This window comes from Lichenostomus cassidix, chromosome 3 (assembly GCF_008360975.1).
Source record: "Lichenostomus cassidix isolate B80296 chromosome 3, HeHo_3.0, whole genome shotgun sequence".
Classification (NCBI taxonomy): domain Eukaryota; kingdom Metazoa; phylum Chordata; class Aves; order Passeriformes; family Meliphagidae; genus Lichenostomus; species Lichenostomus cassidix.
In genome coordinates, this window is record NC_139483.1 from 11,523,630 (window position 1) to 11,540,089 (window position 16,460).

The 16,460-nt window shown below is 49.6% G+C and overlaps 1 protein-coding gene across 1 annotated transcript; it reads right to left on the reverse strand.

Annotated features, from left to right (window-relative positions):
- Positions 1–132: 132 nt before the first annotated feature.
- Positions 133–15,745, reverse strand: TTL (tubulin tyrosine ligase). The gene is made up of 7 exons (XM_085054517.1): positions 15,410–15,745; positions 11,687–11,765; positions 9,976–10,208; positions 6,755–6,890; positions 6,393–6,662; positions 5,473–5,616; positions 133–3,238 (listed from the first exon to the last, which is right to left on the reverse strand). The coding sequence occupies exons 1-7, from the start codon at positions 15,564–15,566 to the stop codon at positions 3,121–3,123; spliced, it is 1,137 nt and encodes a 378-aa protein (XP_084910643.1). The 5' UTR covers positions 15,567–15,745; the 3' UTR covers positions 133–3,120.
- Between the last annotated feature and the right edge of the window lie 715 nt (positions 15,746–16,460).

Here is a 16,460-nt window from a genome sequence, read left to right on the forward strand (position 1 = left end):
CCCCGGGGTGAGGCCAGTTCCCGGGGTCCCGCACGGTGAGAGGTGGGGAACACACCACAGCACCCACAAGAAGCGTTCCCTGGGGACTTGACACCCCGGGGACCCGTTGCCCCAAGGAAACACCACAGGCCGTGGGGTTTGCATGTTTTAATGATGGTTTAGGAGAGATGTGGATAGATGTGAGCTCACCGGAGAGCCGGGAGCTCGGGCATTCGCCAGCCCCACATGCACATGCTGACGTGAGAGCAGCTGGGCACACGATGCGGAGCATGACGGGCGCTGTCAGCTCGGCATCGCCCCGTGTGCCCCACATCCTCTCAACACCAGGGTTTCCCAAGGGCTGCCACAGCAGACACTGTCATGGAGCATGATTATGAACAGCACAGCGTTGCTCTCTCGGCAGAGAGCCGTGTGTGGAGAACAAGAAATGCTGGGAGCAGGGACATGCAAGCAGTCCTGAAGGGCACTGGTCACAGTCACCTGGATGAAATCAGCGTTGGAGCCTTTCTCAGACTTCTCTGGCATTCTCCATGGACTGTGGGCAGCCACCAGAGTTCAGCAGAAGCACGACATGACTAACTTGTATGGAACAAGCCACATGGGAGTTACCTGAAACCCAGAGTCCAGTGGGACCAGACCCTGCTGGACAACGCAGCCAGAACACCTGGGCCAGAAATTCTTCATGGATGACATGAAGGGATACAACTAAGACTAGACACATTCTGCAGTATGGTAGGTGTCTTCTGGAAACCCAGCAGTATCCTGGGTAAAAGCTCAGGAAAGAGAGTAAGACCTTTTCTATTGACCTTTTAGCTGAAATAAACTAGAAAACATTTATTGTTGTATTTTCCTAAAAAAAAAAAAAAGAAACAAACAAAAGTCTCACAGGGGCTTGTGAGCATCACTTGCAAGGTGCACCCATGGCTGCAATGCCCAGGACTCAGCCACACACACATCCTCTACTCCACCTCATAGCTAGCATTTTGGACAAAACTTTAGGCACTGTGCTCTCTGTCCTTTATCATTTACCTTCTGTGCTTTACTATGGGGGGCACTTCGAGGGAAGGTGGAAAATACACATTTTCCTCCAGAGGATGTTGCTTATTCCTGAAAAATTCAGCAGAGGATTCAAGTGTCCCTGAAACACTACCTCCCCCAAGCCCAGCTGGAAAGGCAGGGTATGAATAGCTGCATCATCTGTAGTTGTGGCTCTACCACCAAGCATTATCTAAATTTCCCTTTTGAGGAGAAGGATGGGTCTAGCACCCCAGAAAATGAGCATTTCTCGGTTCATTGTGATGGGGAAAATTCTCTGTTCTTGTCTGCCCTAGAGCCTGCCTTTTGCTTATCTGCCCTAGAGCTTATGAGAGCCCAGCTGTCACCTCAGGCACATCCTAGATGAGAGCAATTGTCGTGAGATCTTCCTGTTGCTGGGCAAAAAAGGTGCAGTTTTTAAACTCACCTAAGCTAACGTGAAAATGTCAGTGGAGATGCGGTGAACTTTGCAAGTTGAGTAACAACTCTTAACAGCCTACATTTCACCTTGGTGTGTTACCACTACACTTCACCTGGACTGCAGGGAAATTCTGACACCTCTGTGCTACCATAAGGTTAAAAACCCCAACCAGTCCTTCCCCCACACCCTTCTCCCTGCTTATCACCCAGCCCTGTCAGGATTGTCTGCTGCATGAAGAACTCTGGAATCTTCAGTCATAAGCTGAAATGAGTACACCAAAATGCTAGGTTCTTCTGAGGAAGGCAGAAATTCCATTGCTCAATTCACTTCCCATTACATACAGGCAGCTTGTAATCTCCACAATGTCTTCTTGTTTGTTTGTTATGGGGAAGAGGAAACAGTTTCTTTCCATGACCATATATCCCTGCCAGAGGGATGTGCTGGGCTCATACTGAAAATTCAGATACACTTCACAAGGTGGGAAACATGACAAGGATTTAGGTTATACTTGAAGCAGATGTTGCCTCTGAAATTCAGAGACCTCAAGGAACTTAACCTCTCCTTCCCCCCCAAAGCACCTGATTTCCCAGATGTGTGGCAAACAGGAATCTCTCCCCTGGTCTACAAAACCTCACCCACCTTGCCCCTAGCTAAGATCAAGCTGTGGACTATGTTCCGAGCAGAAGATTGCAATACCTGTCAGGCGGAGGAGAATAAAATTGGCGGGATCAAACAGGATTTGGGTAGAAAATCAAGCCTCAAGTAAATCATGAAGGTGAAAGCTGAGAGAAGAGCCTAAATTCACTGCAGTGCCTCAGAAGAAACTGGGATCAGATTTCTGCTTCTTGAAACACTCAGCACAAAGTGATGCTAGAAATCCTACAGCCTGCCGGTGAGCTCCAAGGGGGTCTCTCTACCTCTTTTAAGCAGAATCCAACTGCCTCAGACTGGGATAGACACTGATTCAAATCTCAATAGGAAAAGGGATAGCTATAAAGAAAACTGCCTTCCTTGCTTGGGTTAATTCACCACCTGCAGTTCAGCACCCTTTTGCCAGCCATTGCCTGGGTGTTCAGCCAACCAGCTTGGAAAATGACCTAAGAAAACTGACTTCTTGGTGTTCCTGGTTTTAGGCACCCTGCGATGCCAGAGAGCTTGCTCCTTTCTATGAAACAGAGCAGGAACAAAGGAAAGGAGTCACCTATTTGGAGCTGAGCTAAGGCACTAATGATGCAGTAGGTGAGGAAAGAATAAACACAGCGGGAGGAGGACAACTCCATCGTTCTCTTCACTCGATTCCCTTAAAAAACCCAATGTTATCTCTATAGAAAAGGAGGAGCTAATACAGCATTACAGTATCCCTGCTGGGTTTTCATTTTAAGGTTGTTCTGTTGTTCTCCCAGAGAGATTTGTTTCAGGTATCAAAGTCACAGGAGCTGTTTCTAAAGTGGGTTTTGGTGAATGCAGGCAGAGTTATCTGAGCAGCTCTGGCTCATCACAGCTCTGTGAGGATGCCTGTTTTGTTGTTTTTCCCTGTGGTCTCCCAGAAAATATGAAGCCTGTCTCTATCACTTTTTGGCATGATACTGAGATAAGCCACCAAACTGTGCTGACCCGAGGGGTGCAGTCTCTCCCTGTTCACAGCAGTGGCAGTTGTGTTGTCATCACAGCTTGATGAAGATCGATGATGACTGGCTCATCTTCTGCCCAGTGTCATTGAGCGGGAAAACGCTGGAGATGGCTACATCCACAATTCCTTGGCAGAGCTCTGCATACAGCTTCCTGAGAGATGACAGAGAGAAAGAGAGAGAGAATCAGACATCCTGACAGAACAACCAGCAGACCCCCGGCCAACTTCTATGTAGAAATGCATTTTCCCAGCAGGATCTACAAGATCCTATTCCCATTACTTGGAGTTTCAGGGTGGCAAACAGGAGGAGAGCACCAGCTCTTCCACCTCCTCCCTGCTTACACCAGCAACCATCTTCTTTTTTCCATGGTGGTAATTCCCAATATTGCTCTCTTCCAGAAAGGACCACAAAACCTATTACCTTTGGTTAATGTTAGGTCAAGCTTCTGAGCAGAGGCTCTGTACCCTCAAGCCCCAGACTTGAGTCACCAAAAGACACAGGGGCAGAAAACATCTCAGGGCTCCCTGTACCAGCCTTCCAACTCAGGGAGTCGTGATTTCCCACACCAGATGCCATTCACATGGAAATGTGCCCCAGAGGGGCTGCTCTGATGCATTCCTGGTTTGATGAAATGCACTGCTGGGGTGCAGCTGTACACACCAGCTTGTGACCAGGCACAGAGGCTTCACAGGACTCTCAGACATGTGGGATGTGTTTCACCATGGCACAGCTCACACACAGCAGGATTACAGAGAAGAGAGACAACTTAAAAACAGCTTCATTTTCTGCTGGAGGAAATACATATGTAACCTCCCTGAATGTGCTGGCATCTGAGATATATTTAGTACCAAAGCTGTTTTTCCTAGGATTAACAACGTCTTTTACTCCATGCCACTGGGGCTGTGTGACAGTAACATGTTTTTTCCTGGGAATGTTACTGCTTTCAGCAGCCAGTTTTTCCTCTTTAAATGACAGCTGTGTGAGTGCTCCAAATTAGAATAACCTTGAACAGGAGAAGCCACAAACAGCCAAAACCTACCTCAACTGCTTTCAATCTTCCATATGCCCAACAAAGCCCTTGCTCTTCCAAGAGGCACAAAACAAACAGGGCACTGCTGCAATCCAAATACACCCAGCAACAGCCAAATTCTACCCATACAGCAACACAAGGAGGTGCAAGGCAGTATTGCACCATGATGCACTATGTGAACAAGGCACCCTGGACACAGAAAGCTCCCCAAGCTCTAGCCCTGAAAAGGCTGCTGAACAGGCTGTCTGGTAGGTCTGACCTGCATTTTTTGTCCACTATTAGTGATTATCTAATCTAATTTAATCAACATCTAATCTGATAAAATTCTAATGCAGTGATGCACAGCCTGGTCTGTTTTGCTGTTTTTGTTTTTTTTTTTTTTAATATGATACAGTTGCTCACTTAGCAAAAATTTCTAGTCTCCTCCACTTGTCTCAATCACATAATACAGCACCTCCTGCTGTGCCTACACAGAGATATTCATGGCCAGGCCTCTTTGGCTGTTCCAGCCTCCCTGTGGCTGCTGGAAGAAGCTATAATCCAATCTCTGTAATACCAAGAGGGTTAATTCAATTTTTACTGTGCCTAAGAACTTGTAGCAGAGAAACAAGGCATGCAAAATCTGCTTTCCCAGCAAGGATGGCTGGAAGGTAAGAAGAAAACATCTGGCTCAGGAATGCAGGCACAGCCAAAACAAGGCCTGAATCTGGGAACTTGGGGAGGGTTTTTGGTAATGGGCAAATTGTAATATGTATGAAGTAACTGTACATAAGCAGCACACTTGTAAAATCACATGGGCACATAAGGTCAGGAGTTATCCTCATGTGACCTGAATAAATGATGCCCTTCTTAACACTAAACTGGTGTTAAGGAGTCTTAATTCTGGTTTTCAGAGATTTTGTAACATCTGCAGCATTCACAGTGTGCCCTGGGGTCCTGCTGCCTGCAAATTGAGTCATTCACTTCCAGCTGCTGCCCTTAATGCTACTCATTTATCATGTGTTCATATAAAGAGCTCCAGAAGAGAGACTGAGAAACAATCTGACTCCCAAAGCATGAAATCTGCAAACATAACTTCAATCCAAGAGTAATAAAACTGACCCAGGTTATATTCAAGCCCGTTTGTTCAAAAACCAAGGTTAGTGCCCCATCTCATGGGGGAAAGAAGCTGGGGGATACCAAACACAGAGGCAGGAGCAATGAACTCAAATGGACTGGTACTGTCCAGTGTGGGTTAGCCTGAAAAACTCCCTTGCTGTTCACTTTCTTTCATCTTTTTCACTTGGAGCTGGGACATAGCCATGTTTTGGGTGATGGTGGCATCACAAGAGTACTACAGAAACTGATTTACTCACTGGGCACATGCTGGGGCCCCGTTGACTTCTATTAGCCAGACCTTCAGCTCCTCATCCACCATGAAGTCAAAGCCAAAGAGCTGGAAGCTCTGGTAGTGAAGATGCTTCGTGCTGATTGCAGGCTCTATACACATAAGGCAGCTTCTGTGAAGGGAAAAACAGAAACTCAAGGTTCAGGCCCCTGAGTTAACTCACAAAGAGCTGGAGAGCAGCATCCTCCCTCACTACTGGGTCAGGCAAGCTGAAAAGCATGATGTGCAATGCCACAAAGGGCTGCAGCAGGTCCCCAAGGAACTGCCACTGGATGCTCATTTGCCTCCACGTCCCTCAAAGATTATGCCATATTTTTTCAGTGCAATTAACAGCAATGGGGTACTTGTAAAGTAAAGTCCTTCATGAAGGACTGCGCTGTCAAGACCTGGATTCTCTGCAGCACCAAGATCTCTCTCCAGGCACTTTCTATGTCCAGGAGGGAATTGGCTCCATGTGGACTGAGCAGGACAACCTAGGCAAACACCATGTGCTGCTGCTTGCTGATGGTGGGAGAAGCATCCAGAGTCTGCAAACTTGAGTTTGCAGTCAGCTTCACTTCCCCTCTAGACCTTTATGCCTTTTTTAATCTCAACCTCTCCCATCTTTTGATGGGAGGTCTCATCTTTTGACATGCTCTCTTCCCTTTTCCCTCCATCCTTCTCCAGCCACAGCTGGCAAAACACAGACACATGGACACATACCATTGAGGAAACATTACCCATGGATGTGCCTTTTCACTGAGCAGTGACATTAGGGTATTTATGGCCTTATCGTAGATTTATGCATTTGAAATCATTCCCTTCTTGGTCTGTCTGCTTCCCCAGCTGTGTCCACACACATTCCCTGTCACTAGAGGGTTATGTTCTAGGCAGCAAGCAGCTGGCTACCTTATTATGTGTTTGATTTGCTGTAAGATGCTATTCTCAAGCGTTGTGTTCAGGGCATCCATCAGATACTGGTTGAACTCCTCGAAGAACATTTCATTCCCTTCCTCATACCGCCCGTAGTTTTTGGAATATTCCTTCTGAATGCAGTGATTGGTCAAGTGGCAGGTTTTGTCCTGGAAATTAGCACTGTTATATGGTTCTGAAGAGGTCCGCAGGACACCCTCTCTGTAGAGGTAGATATTATATTGATGATCCACGAGAACCCAGCTCCTGGGGGACAGGAGAACAAACTCTAGTCTCAGTGGCTCAAAAAGAAACAGCAACAAAAAGAAAACTGGTACTACAAAGGCAGAAAAGGTTACCTGATGTCAAACTTGCGATGCCCTGGCTCTAAAAGTAGAGGATTTTCCAGGTATTTCTGAATCACATGCACTTGTCCCTGCTCATCGATGAAGTCCAGGAGCTCTGCAGAATCTGAAGAAATCAGGATCCCTTCCCCTAGCACAGAAAGTTGAAGACAAAAATAAGTAGAGGATCCTTCTACCTTTGTTTGAGCTTTTTCAGGCCCCAAGTGGACCATGGCTCATTAGCCCAAAAAGCAACATGCAAGAACCTATGGCCCCAGGGCAAGCCAGTGCCCATGCAACATCACATTCACTCCAAGGGAATGAATCTGTGGAGGGATCTCCTTCTTACCATGCCACAGGGCCTCTGGCTGCCCAGTAACCAGGCCCAGTGCCTGATTTGGCATGGCCTGCCTGTGGCACATCTATAGAGGGGTGGCTGTTGAGGTGTGAGGAGATGCACAGCAGACAGGGACCAAGGCAAGCAGTGAGGCAGCTGCTTGGTTTAGGGGCATTTTGTTTTCTTTTACATCTTTTTTTTTCTTCCTATCTAGGCTTGGCAGGGGTGAGAGGGTGTGGTGGTGCTTGTATTTAGCACTTGAAGAATTTGGTTTTGTTTTTCCCCAGTTTTCAGCAGTTTATAGAAAATAGGGGGTTTGGTGCATTTTTGTAAAGTTTTCTTGCTTTTTTTTTATTTGGGGACAGAGGTTTGTGAGGTTTTTTTTTATCCTAGATTCAAGACTTTCTTTCCCTGTCTGGCTTCTCTGGCTGCCAGGGGCAGTCACACATGCACACTTGTGCAGTGTTGTCCTGCTCACTGAGTTCATTTGTTATTAAAATCATTGCTGAATAAGGAAAAGTACTACTTTAAGTTGTTCATCCATGTAGTCAGTGTTCCTGCTGTGGAAGCTCTTCATTAAAAAAATGCACTGTGATGTTTAAATACTCCCACATTTTGGCTGAAGCTGTCACTGTTCATTTCTTGCAAGAGTCCAAATATGAAACTTCTGTTGCAGAGCACTGAAGAGAGACCATTTTCCTTCTGGGATTCCATAAAGTAGTGGCATGGTGCCATGAGGAATAAGGCAGCTCAGGTAAAGCTATCAAACACTCCTCTGTCACTGTGCCCATTCTTGAGGCATTTAGTCAACTTTTTTGACTAAACCCGATCATTTAGTCTTAATTTTGGGCTGAGTGTTTTTGAGGAAATACTGTGCGAAAAAACCCCACTCTTCAAGGGGGCATCGAAGGGATAATACAGGTTTGGAGCACAGGAAGGGTTTGACAGGATCATCCCATGAAAAATACTCCTAGCTGTGACTTCTGAAGGCTGCTGCTGACACAGCCCTGCAGGTACTCCCACTCTCTGCTTCCATGCTCTGCTCAGCTTTCCAGCCCTCCTGACCTCCCATTCATCCCAGCATCCTCCACTGGAAGGAAATCTGTCCTCAAGGTATCTTTCTCACCCATGCTTTATGCAGGTGGCAAGATTTTTAGTCCCCTGATCACAGCAGAGCAAGGCAGAACCTTGCTTTGGCACAACTTCAGGCTGTGCACTGGGGGAAAGAGGGAAACAACATCCCTAATCCAGTAAAGCCTCTGCAGTGGGGAGATCAGCAGGCACCCACTCTACACTGGACAGATGGCACACCAAGGGGAGGGTCAGGGTAACTGTGCACCCAGTCAGCAACCCAGTGAGGCAGCAAAGCAGCTTATGTGGGGCAGCTGTCCCTGCTCTCAAACACCAAAACCTCCAGCCACAGTTGCAAACTCTTAAACATTTAAGTCAGGGCATCCTAAACCTTTAATTTTCCTGTTACTGATGGATGACCAAACTTCCATTACACCTGTCCCAAGACAGAGGCTGTACCTGAGCTGTATCTTTCTCGGTAATTAGTGTGAACAAGCTTTTTTCTTCATTAGAAGTAATCCCCAGACATTTAAAATGCCCCTCTAGATTACCACGAGACTCTGCCTTCCACTTTAATTTGCAGCAGCACACTGATGAATACAAAAGGCTGCTCTATTTTAGTGCATTAAAGATGACATCACACTTGCATAAAGGATCTGAAGAGTTTGAACCTCCTCATCGTGAAGCAGACCCCAGCAACAGCCTTGTCAATTGCCCAGATGAAGTTTTTGTCAGTTTACCACACAGAAACACATTCCCTCACTAGCACAACAAAAGGACTCATCTTCCCTTTGCTCCTGATGAAAATAAGGATACTCTTCCAATGCTTCTTGGTGACACAGCCACTAGAAAAGAGCAGTGAGGCAAGCCAGTGTGAAATGAGAGTTTTATCAAGCAGACTCTCTGCAGCCACCTCTGGCTTTCACATTCTCTTTTTGCAAGACTGCATCAAAAGCAACTCTGCAAATATGAGTAATATATGTGGGCTTGTTCACTTTGAAAGGACCAGGTCCTTCCTCAGGCCAGGCTCTGCTGCACACATGGCAAGGTAAGTTTTTAAATACAGCCATTCTAATAATGTGCCCATGATAACACTGTAACTGACAGAGAGCATGCAGTTATCAAAGCACTGCATCTATAGCTGTGTCCAGCTATCTCATAGCTCGTTACTTCTGTGGAATAAGTGATGGAATGACCCTGGAACAAGGAAGGACATATTATCACTTGGCTATCTATTGCCCTAGTCAGATTAAATGGACAGACAGACACTGCATTGCTTGTCTTTGATCTGGTACCTTCCCCTGAGGCATGAGTGCAATTTTGACATAATGAGCTCGCCTCTCAGTGTGACCATAGGCAGGCCACTGGCACCAGGCATCTGAGTCTGGCTGAAAAGACAAGCAGGATTTCCACCCAGAAGAAGCCAAGCTTAGCTGCAGCATGCGGATTTGGGTTCCTTGACCTTGAAGGCTGCTGTCCTGCATGCTGACCTCCACCCAATATCCTGTTCTGCTCCATCTAACCTGCTCTCCACATTCCCCACACTTGCTGGTCCCTGCTGCCTCCTCCCTGCAGCACTTTTCCACATTTGGAGGTGCATGTGTAGAGAAGTGGAAGCTCTTTGACTGCCATGCACGTTCGAGGTAGAGTGTGCATGCTACACTGCTTGTCAGGAGCCCCATGCTGGCTTGGCTGGCATGCAGCTGGTGGGTGAAGCCCTTCACAGACAGACTATGTATCAGCTTGGCTCAGACAAACCCTGGGACTCTACGGATCATGTAAAGAATGAGGAATATTGAGAAATAGCTCCTGGTGCTGGAGAATGAACCTTTGGCACCAGCTGAGGACTTGGCGATCCACACGTTGCCTTCTTTGCCTTCCCGCCGCTTGTTGTAAGCTGCCAGAAACACTTCCCGCTCATCCGTCCTCGAGTTGTTTATGAGATGGTGAAGTCCATTCTGTGCTGGAGCCACGGGGGTCTTCAGGTTTGTTGGGTAAATTACATATGACTCAGGGAACCACGTGCAGGACTCCGATAGCTCAGGGCTTGTCTTGATGAGCCTGGGTGAAGAGAGACAGGCTGTTACTCTCTGGAGTGTCCCCAAATGCACGAGGGTCATTTCATAAGGAAAAATCATCATTAACTGGGCTCTTTTGCTTGATGAACAGCAGTTTATGGATAGCCTGTGCTAAATTATTAATATTTTCCTCAGACCCTTGAAATTCAGGTTTTCATAAAGACACCATGGTAACCCCAGCCCACAGCAAACACTACTTTCTGAACCAGAACCTGCATGCTTTCATTAAACATGTTAGTGATACCACGGACATCATGAAGCTAACAGCTAAGAAGTTTCCATGTATCTAGAGCTTGTGATGCATTCCCTGCATCATCACATCCCAAGGTGTCTGGGATCCCTTTGGCACATCTCTCCTACCAGTAATGTCTGCAAACTCCTGTTAGCACAGCCCAGGCCTGTTGTCTTTTAAGAGTCAAGGGAGTTGCCTGCCTCTCCAAATGCCTGTGCTTTGCTTAAGGCCAAAAGCAGAGTTCATGAGATACTGACTCTCCCTGTGCATTTGTGCCTCTCTGTTGAGATGGCAGTGAGTCAGTAACACTCTGGGAGCCCTGAGGAATGTCATTTGTTGTCCCTTGGGTTCATAAGTAGCTTGGTGCATGGTTGATCCTACAGTTAGAAAGGTCAGCCAAGCTTCAGGAGACAAAAACAGGTGTGCAAGTGCTTTTAGCACTTCAGGTAACAGGCCAAGAAGAAATCCAGCTGAGGAGTGCTGTGAGTGCTTGTTTAAAAAAATACTCTGCCACTTTCTGACAAACACCATCACCACTGCCAGGAAAGCAATTAGGAAGAGGTTCTTTGCAGGGGAAGGAGAGGCCTTGGATCAGCACACACAGTCTGCAGGACTGCATCAGTGACAGGCAGCACAGACTCTAATGGACAGTCAAATTGCTGAAGGAAACCAAGAGCTCTGACAAAGATACTCAAGTGGGAACAGAGTTTGCACTGGGACGAGGGTTATCTACAATGAAAGTTCATCCACATTTCCCCAGGAGACCTTGGCATGGCAGGTCATGCAGAAATAACTCCCAGAGCTCTTCCTGGAGATGTCTCCAAGCATTTGCTTGACCAACAAATTTGATTAGCTAAAGGCACATTAGTGTCTCTTCTCTGTATGAAACAGAATAAAAGGAAAAGGTTTTAATTAAATGTCTACAAGGAAAAAGAGCAGCTATGCTTGGGTTTCTTTTTCCTTTTGATTTGGCTCTAATCTGATTCAATACACTCTGTGGTTTCAAGTAGATATAAGTCAGTGGAAATGGCATTTCCCCTGAAGCTACAAAGAGGCCTTTGTGCACACAAACAGCTCTAGAGACCAGCCAGGGAGTCTGAAAACAGCACATGCTAGGACACTCCCAGGGCAGCTGTTCTGTGAAATACCTCCAAGCAGGTTCAACACTCAACAGGGGTTAGAAGAAAAGCTTCTGCCAAGCCCATCTAATATTTCAGTGAATTTCTTACTTCACCAGAGATGCTTTGCGGCACAGCTTGTCTGCTCCCCTGTAGTAATTCACCAGCTGCACAAGTCCAGGTTCATGGCCTAAGAAGGGGAAACAGAAGTCAGACAAGCTTCTCAATTGATAAAGGGAAAACAGCTGCTTGGTGCAAAGGACCTGTGAAGTAGGGAAAAAAAAAAATGGAGGCTGGTTTCTTGCCCTGCATTACAGGAACAGGTTGTAAACTGGTACTGGCTCCTGTGGTTTCTTTCACTTAGTTACAAAACCCCATGTATTTACCCATTTGTTTTTAATCTGACACATCCACTTTGCAAAGGAAAGGAATTATTTCCTAATTCACACTGAGAACTGGCAGCACCACCCAAAAGTGCTCTCCATTTGCTGTCGGCAGCTTTTAAAACCAAGACTTCAGTTACTCTTAAATACAGGTGGAAGATGCAGGGAAACACATCATCACACAAAGATCACAGCTTAGCAAAGGACCTTTTTCTTTGTCATGTAGAGCAGGGTTCCCTCTTGGACCTGATATCACAAAACACTGGGAAACACTGACAGATTTGGAGTCTTGCTTCTTTCTTGAAGTTTGCAACAAGACCCGTTGGATACCTGGGGTGGGAAGGAACCTCTGGGAGTCTCTGCTCCAACCTCTTGTTCAGTCAAAGTCTGAGTATCCCCAAGGATGAAGACCCTACTGCTTCTGTAAGCCCTTGTCCCAGTGCTTGGCTGCCAACCTGAGTCCCCTGATGGCCCCTGCTATATTCACTCCATGTTTAAGTGTTTCTTGCACTGGAAACTCCCAAACTGGCCCCAGTCTCCATCTGTGGCCTCACCAGTGCCTAAAACACTGCTAAACAGATGGGTACCTCCTTACCAACACTGGACTCCACACTACAGCCTGCCTTCCTTCACCTTTCACACTATGGAAACACTTGCACTCAGCCAGAAACTCTCTGGGAGGAACCAGAATCCTGAAAAAGGATTCAGAGTTTCACTTATCCTCCTCAGTGCTTGTCTGGGAAAAAAGGCCTGAAGCAAACATTACCTTAAACCAGGCAGCTGCAAGATCACAGAGAGTGAATATCTATTTTCAGCCTGAAAGTCACGTCCCTGACCTGGGTCACTTTTATTCACAAATCTTTAAATACAAGATAGCTGAAAACCATCCTGCAGAAAAGATCTGTTAAATTCAGGCACTTCAGTGTGCAGCCAGCATGGTCAAGTTTTTTTCCTGAAAAGAAAATAATAAAACCCCTCATATTTTCTTCTGTTTCTAGTTTATCCTGGGGAGACACATCCTCATTGGTTTCCCTACGCATCCCAATGAGGCAGTGGGCTGCAATGTAGAGTTGGGTGGCCAGCAAAGAGGGACCATGAGACAGGAAGAGAACCTTCTGGTGCATGTTGTGGGATTAAAAAGCTGCCAAGGCACTGACCAAAGTGGCCAGCAGGGCATAGAGTCCAGCATCCTCTGGTACATGAAGCCTCTGTAGCCTCTTTGCCCTTTCCATCCCCTCATCACAAACTGCTTTTCTGCTAGATGCAAACACAGCTTAAGGATACAATCCCCCAGGAACTAGGTTATCAGTGTGACCTACAGAGGTCCCTGCATCTGAGCAGAAGCAGTGGTAAGTGCTGAGAGTCCCCACTTCTCTCAGTGATCCAGCTTAGGCCCTGAGTAATGCAAATCCCTGCAGTTCCCCGAATTAATGTCTGCTTCCACTGAGTAGAGCCCTTAGGAAAACCAAGCCAGCTTTGATGCAACAGTTGCTCAGGAAGACAAACCGGAGAAGATAAGAGCTTTTTTGGAAAGTGTACCAAAATAACCACATTATTTTTGCTCTGAATCTATCGATTTCAGGCAACCAGTTCCTGCTATAGGAGGATGGTTTAAAGGAGCCAGTGACAAAGCATGGCCCTTCTCCACAGGTTATAGACGTGTCTTGGCTGTGAGAAATGGTTTGAGTTTTTGGGCATCACATGGCAACACAGGTTGAAGGTCTCACTGAAGCCCTTCCATCACCCCAGGACACTTTTGGAGGATGGAAGGGGTTAGTTAGACATGGCCACAAGCCCCCCATGGCTGGATGTGCTGTGCATGCCCGCTCTCATCAAAGAACTGCACTCATTCTGCCACGAGGCCTGATGCTCACAGGTCCTCCATGCTGAGCACGTTAAAGCACAGCTCTGCCTGCTGTGCCTGCTGCCAGCACATGTGAGCATCCTCACTGCCTGAGCCTCTCCTGGTGTTTCCCTGCCCGCTGCAGACACCTTGATGCAGGAAGGTGACCAGATGGCATTGCCATGTGATGGGGACTTTCCACGCACAAAGGTGGAGGAGACAAGGGAGAGGTGCTGGAGCTGGTGACTTGCAGATCTGAAAGAGCAGTCACAGATGGGTCTCTGCTGCAAAAAAGGGGCTGCAAAGCCATCCTGCATCAGCGCTGCTGGAGTGAGTGGGCTCTGCCTATTCTGATGTTTCTGCAGACAGAAGCAGTGCTGCAAAACCACCCCAAAAAGAAAGAAACCAGGGCCAAGATGACAGTGCATCCCTGCTCCCTGCCACGCCCTGCAACACTGCCAGTGCCTGGCTTGGCTCTCCCTGCATGTGGGCACTCTCCCTCCCTGCTTCTGGGATCTGCACCATCCAGCAGGGCAGACGGCCAGGGTGTCTGTGCCATGGGACAGGCAGCATGCATGGCAGGCAGGGGACAAGCCTGCACAGGGCAGCTCCCAGGGCCTGGCAGGTCACCGCAGGTGACAGTGGGGGTCAGCAGCAGGGGAGAAGGTGGTGGGGCACGGGGTATATGGGTCCCTACACACACACTGGGCCTCTGGAATTACCCATACCCTGCTCCAGGCAGGGACTAGTGCTGTCACCCTCACCAAGCTCTGCAGAGGCACATCGCCACCAGCCTCAGCTCTGGCGTGAAGGTTTGAGCGTGCCTGGCTTAGAGCTGCTCTGCCTCCTGTCCCAAACGACAGAAACACCCCCACAACATGTGAGCTGAGCACAGCAATGTCCCTGCCCAGCGCCAGGCAGGGGATGACCCGGGAACCACCGCGACCCCACAAACCCACGGCGTTTGCCTGAAGCCCCCCGCAGCGATGCAAACAGCCCCAAGGGCACTGCTGCGGGACATGGAAGGCAGCCCGGCAAGCAGCACCTGGAGGGGAAGCCGGGACCCTGAGGCCGGCCACATGTCACAGGGGGGGCTCCGGGTGACCCTTGTGCCCCCTCCCCCGCCCTTCTCATTGCTTCCCCACAGCGGAGGCCTCAAGCTGGGCGGCGGTGTTCGGGGGGCAGCGGTGAAAGCACTCCCGGGGAGCCTGGGAAGGGGATCTTTGCAGCCCTGGCTGGCGTCAGCAGCGCCTGCGGAGAGCCCTGCCGGGGTCGGGAGGCGGCTGCACGGAGAGCCCGCGGTGCCTGAGCTTTGTCTGGGCGCCGGAGGCCGGGGCGGGCACCGAGCCGCAGTGACAGGAGCCGCGGGGACGGGGAGTCCCGGCGACAGCGAGCGGCGGGGACAGCGACAGGGCGGTGAGCGGGGCCGGCGGGCAGCGCCTCCCGAACCCCGGCAGGGCTGTGCCCGCAGCGCCGACAGGAGGCTGCGGAGCCCCGCGGGGACGCTGCCCTGCGGCGGGGACACCGGAGCGGGAGGGCACGGCGGCAGCCCCGGGCCGCAGGGCAGCGGGGGGAGGCCGGGCCCTGCTGCCGGCGGAGAAGCCTTACCCAGCCTGCCGAAGGGGAGCCGGTTCCTCTCGCCCAGCATCAGGTTGAAGCGGGGGTTGTCCCTGCGGAGGCGCCGCCACTGCCCGCTGGCCAGCAGCAGCCGGCTCACCTCGGTGTACACGCTGCTGCCCTCGTCCCGCACCACGAAGGTGTACATGGCGGCGGGCGGGGGAAGGGGCTCCCCGCCCTACCCCCGGCGGCTCATGGGCCCCGCCGCAGCCCAGGCAGGGCCCTGCGCCGCCGCCGCCGACCGGCCCGGCTCCGCATGGCCGGGGCCGCCGCCCCCGCCTACCGCCCGAGAGCCTGCCCGGGCGGGGACTGACCCGGAACCAGAACCGCCCTCCCGATCCCGATCCTGATCCTGATCCTGATCCGACTGCTGCTCCGGCTCCTCCCCGCCCCGCTACGCCGTGCAGCCGCCGGGGGCGGGGCTGTGCAGCGGGCCGGGCCTGCCGCTCGGTGGTGTGGCTGCGGCCGGGATGTGTCACCGGCCGGGATGTGTCACCGGCCGGGATGTGTCACCGGCCGGGATGTGTCACCGGCCGGGGTCTGTCACCGGCCGGGTTGTGTCACCCAGCGCCGCCGCTCCCCGGTGTGCCTCCGGCCGGGGTGTCCCCTGTCACCCAGCACAGCCTGCAGTGCTGCCCCTGCAGTGCTCCAGGCCTGAGGGATGCTCACCCTGCCTGTTTGGACACCCAGCCCTGGGTGTCGGTGCTGTGCACTCGAGTCCTCAGCTCTGAGCCAGTCCATCTTCTGCTTCCTAACCTATTTGACTCTTCATATGACTTCTTCTCATACGTTGCTACCTAGTTTGGTCGTTGTGTTTGTGAAGAGGTGTTCTTGTTTGTAGCCATCGCTTTTGCCTTCCTCACAAACAAACTGCAGCAGACCAAAGATATCGCACAAATTCAAAACTTGGAAATTAGATTTCCTCCCCACTGTAAATCAGGTTTGTCTTAACAAACCTATCAATAATGAAAATGTTGAGGTTTTGAGATGGTTGGTGTCCTGTTTTTCGTACAGACACTCTATGAGTAATGACATCAGCATT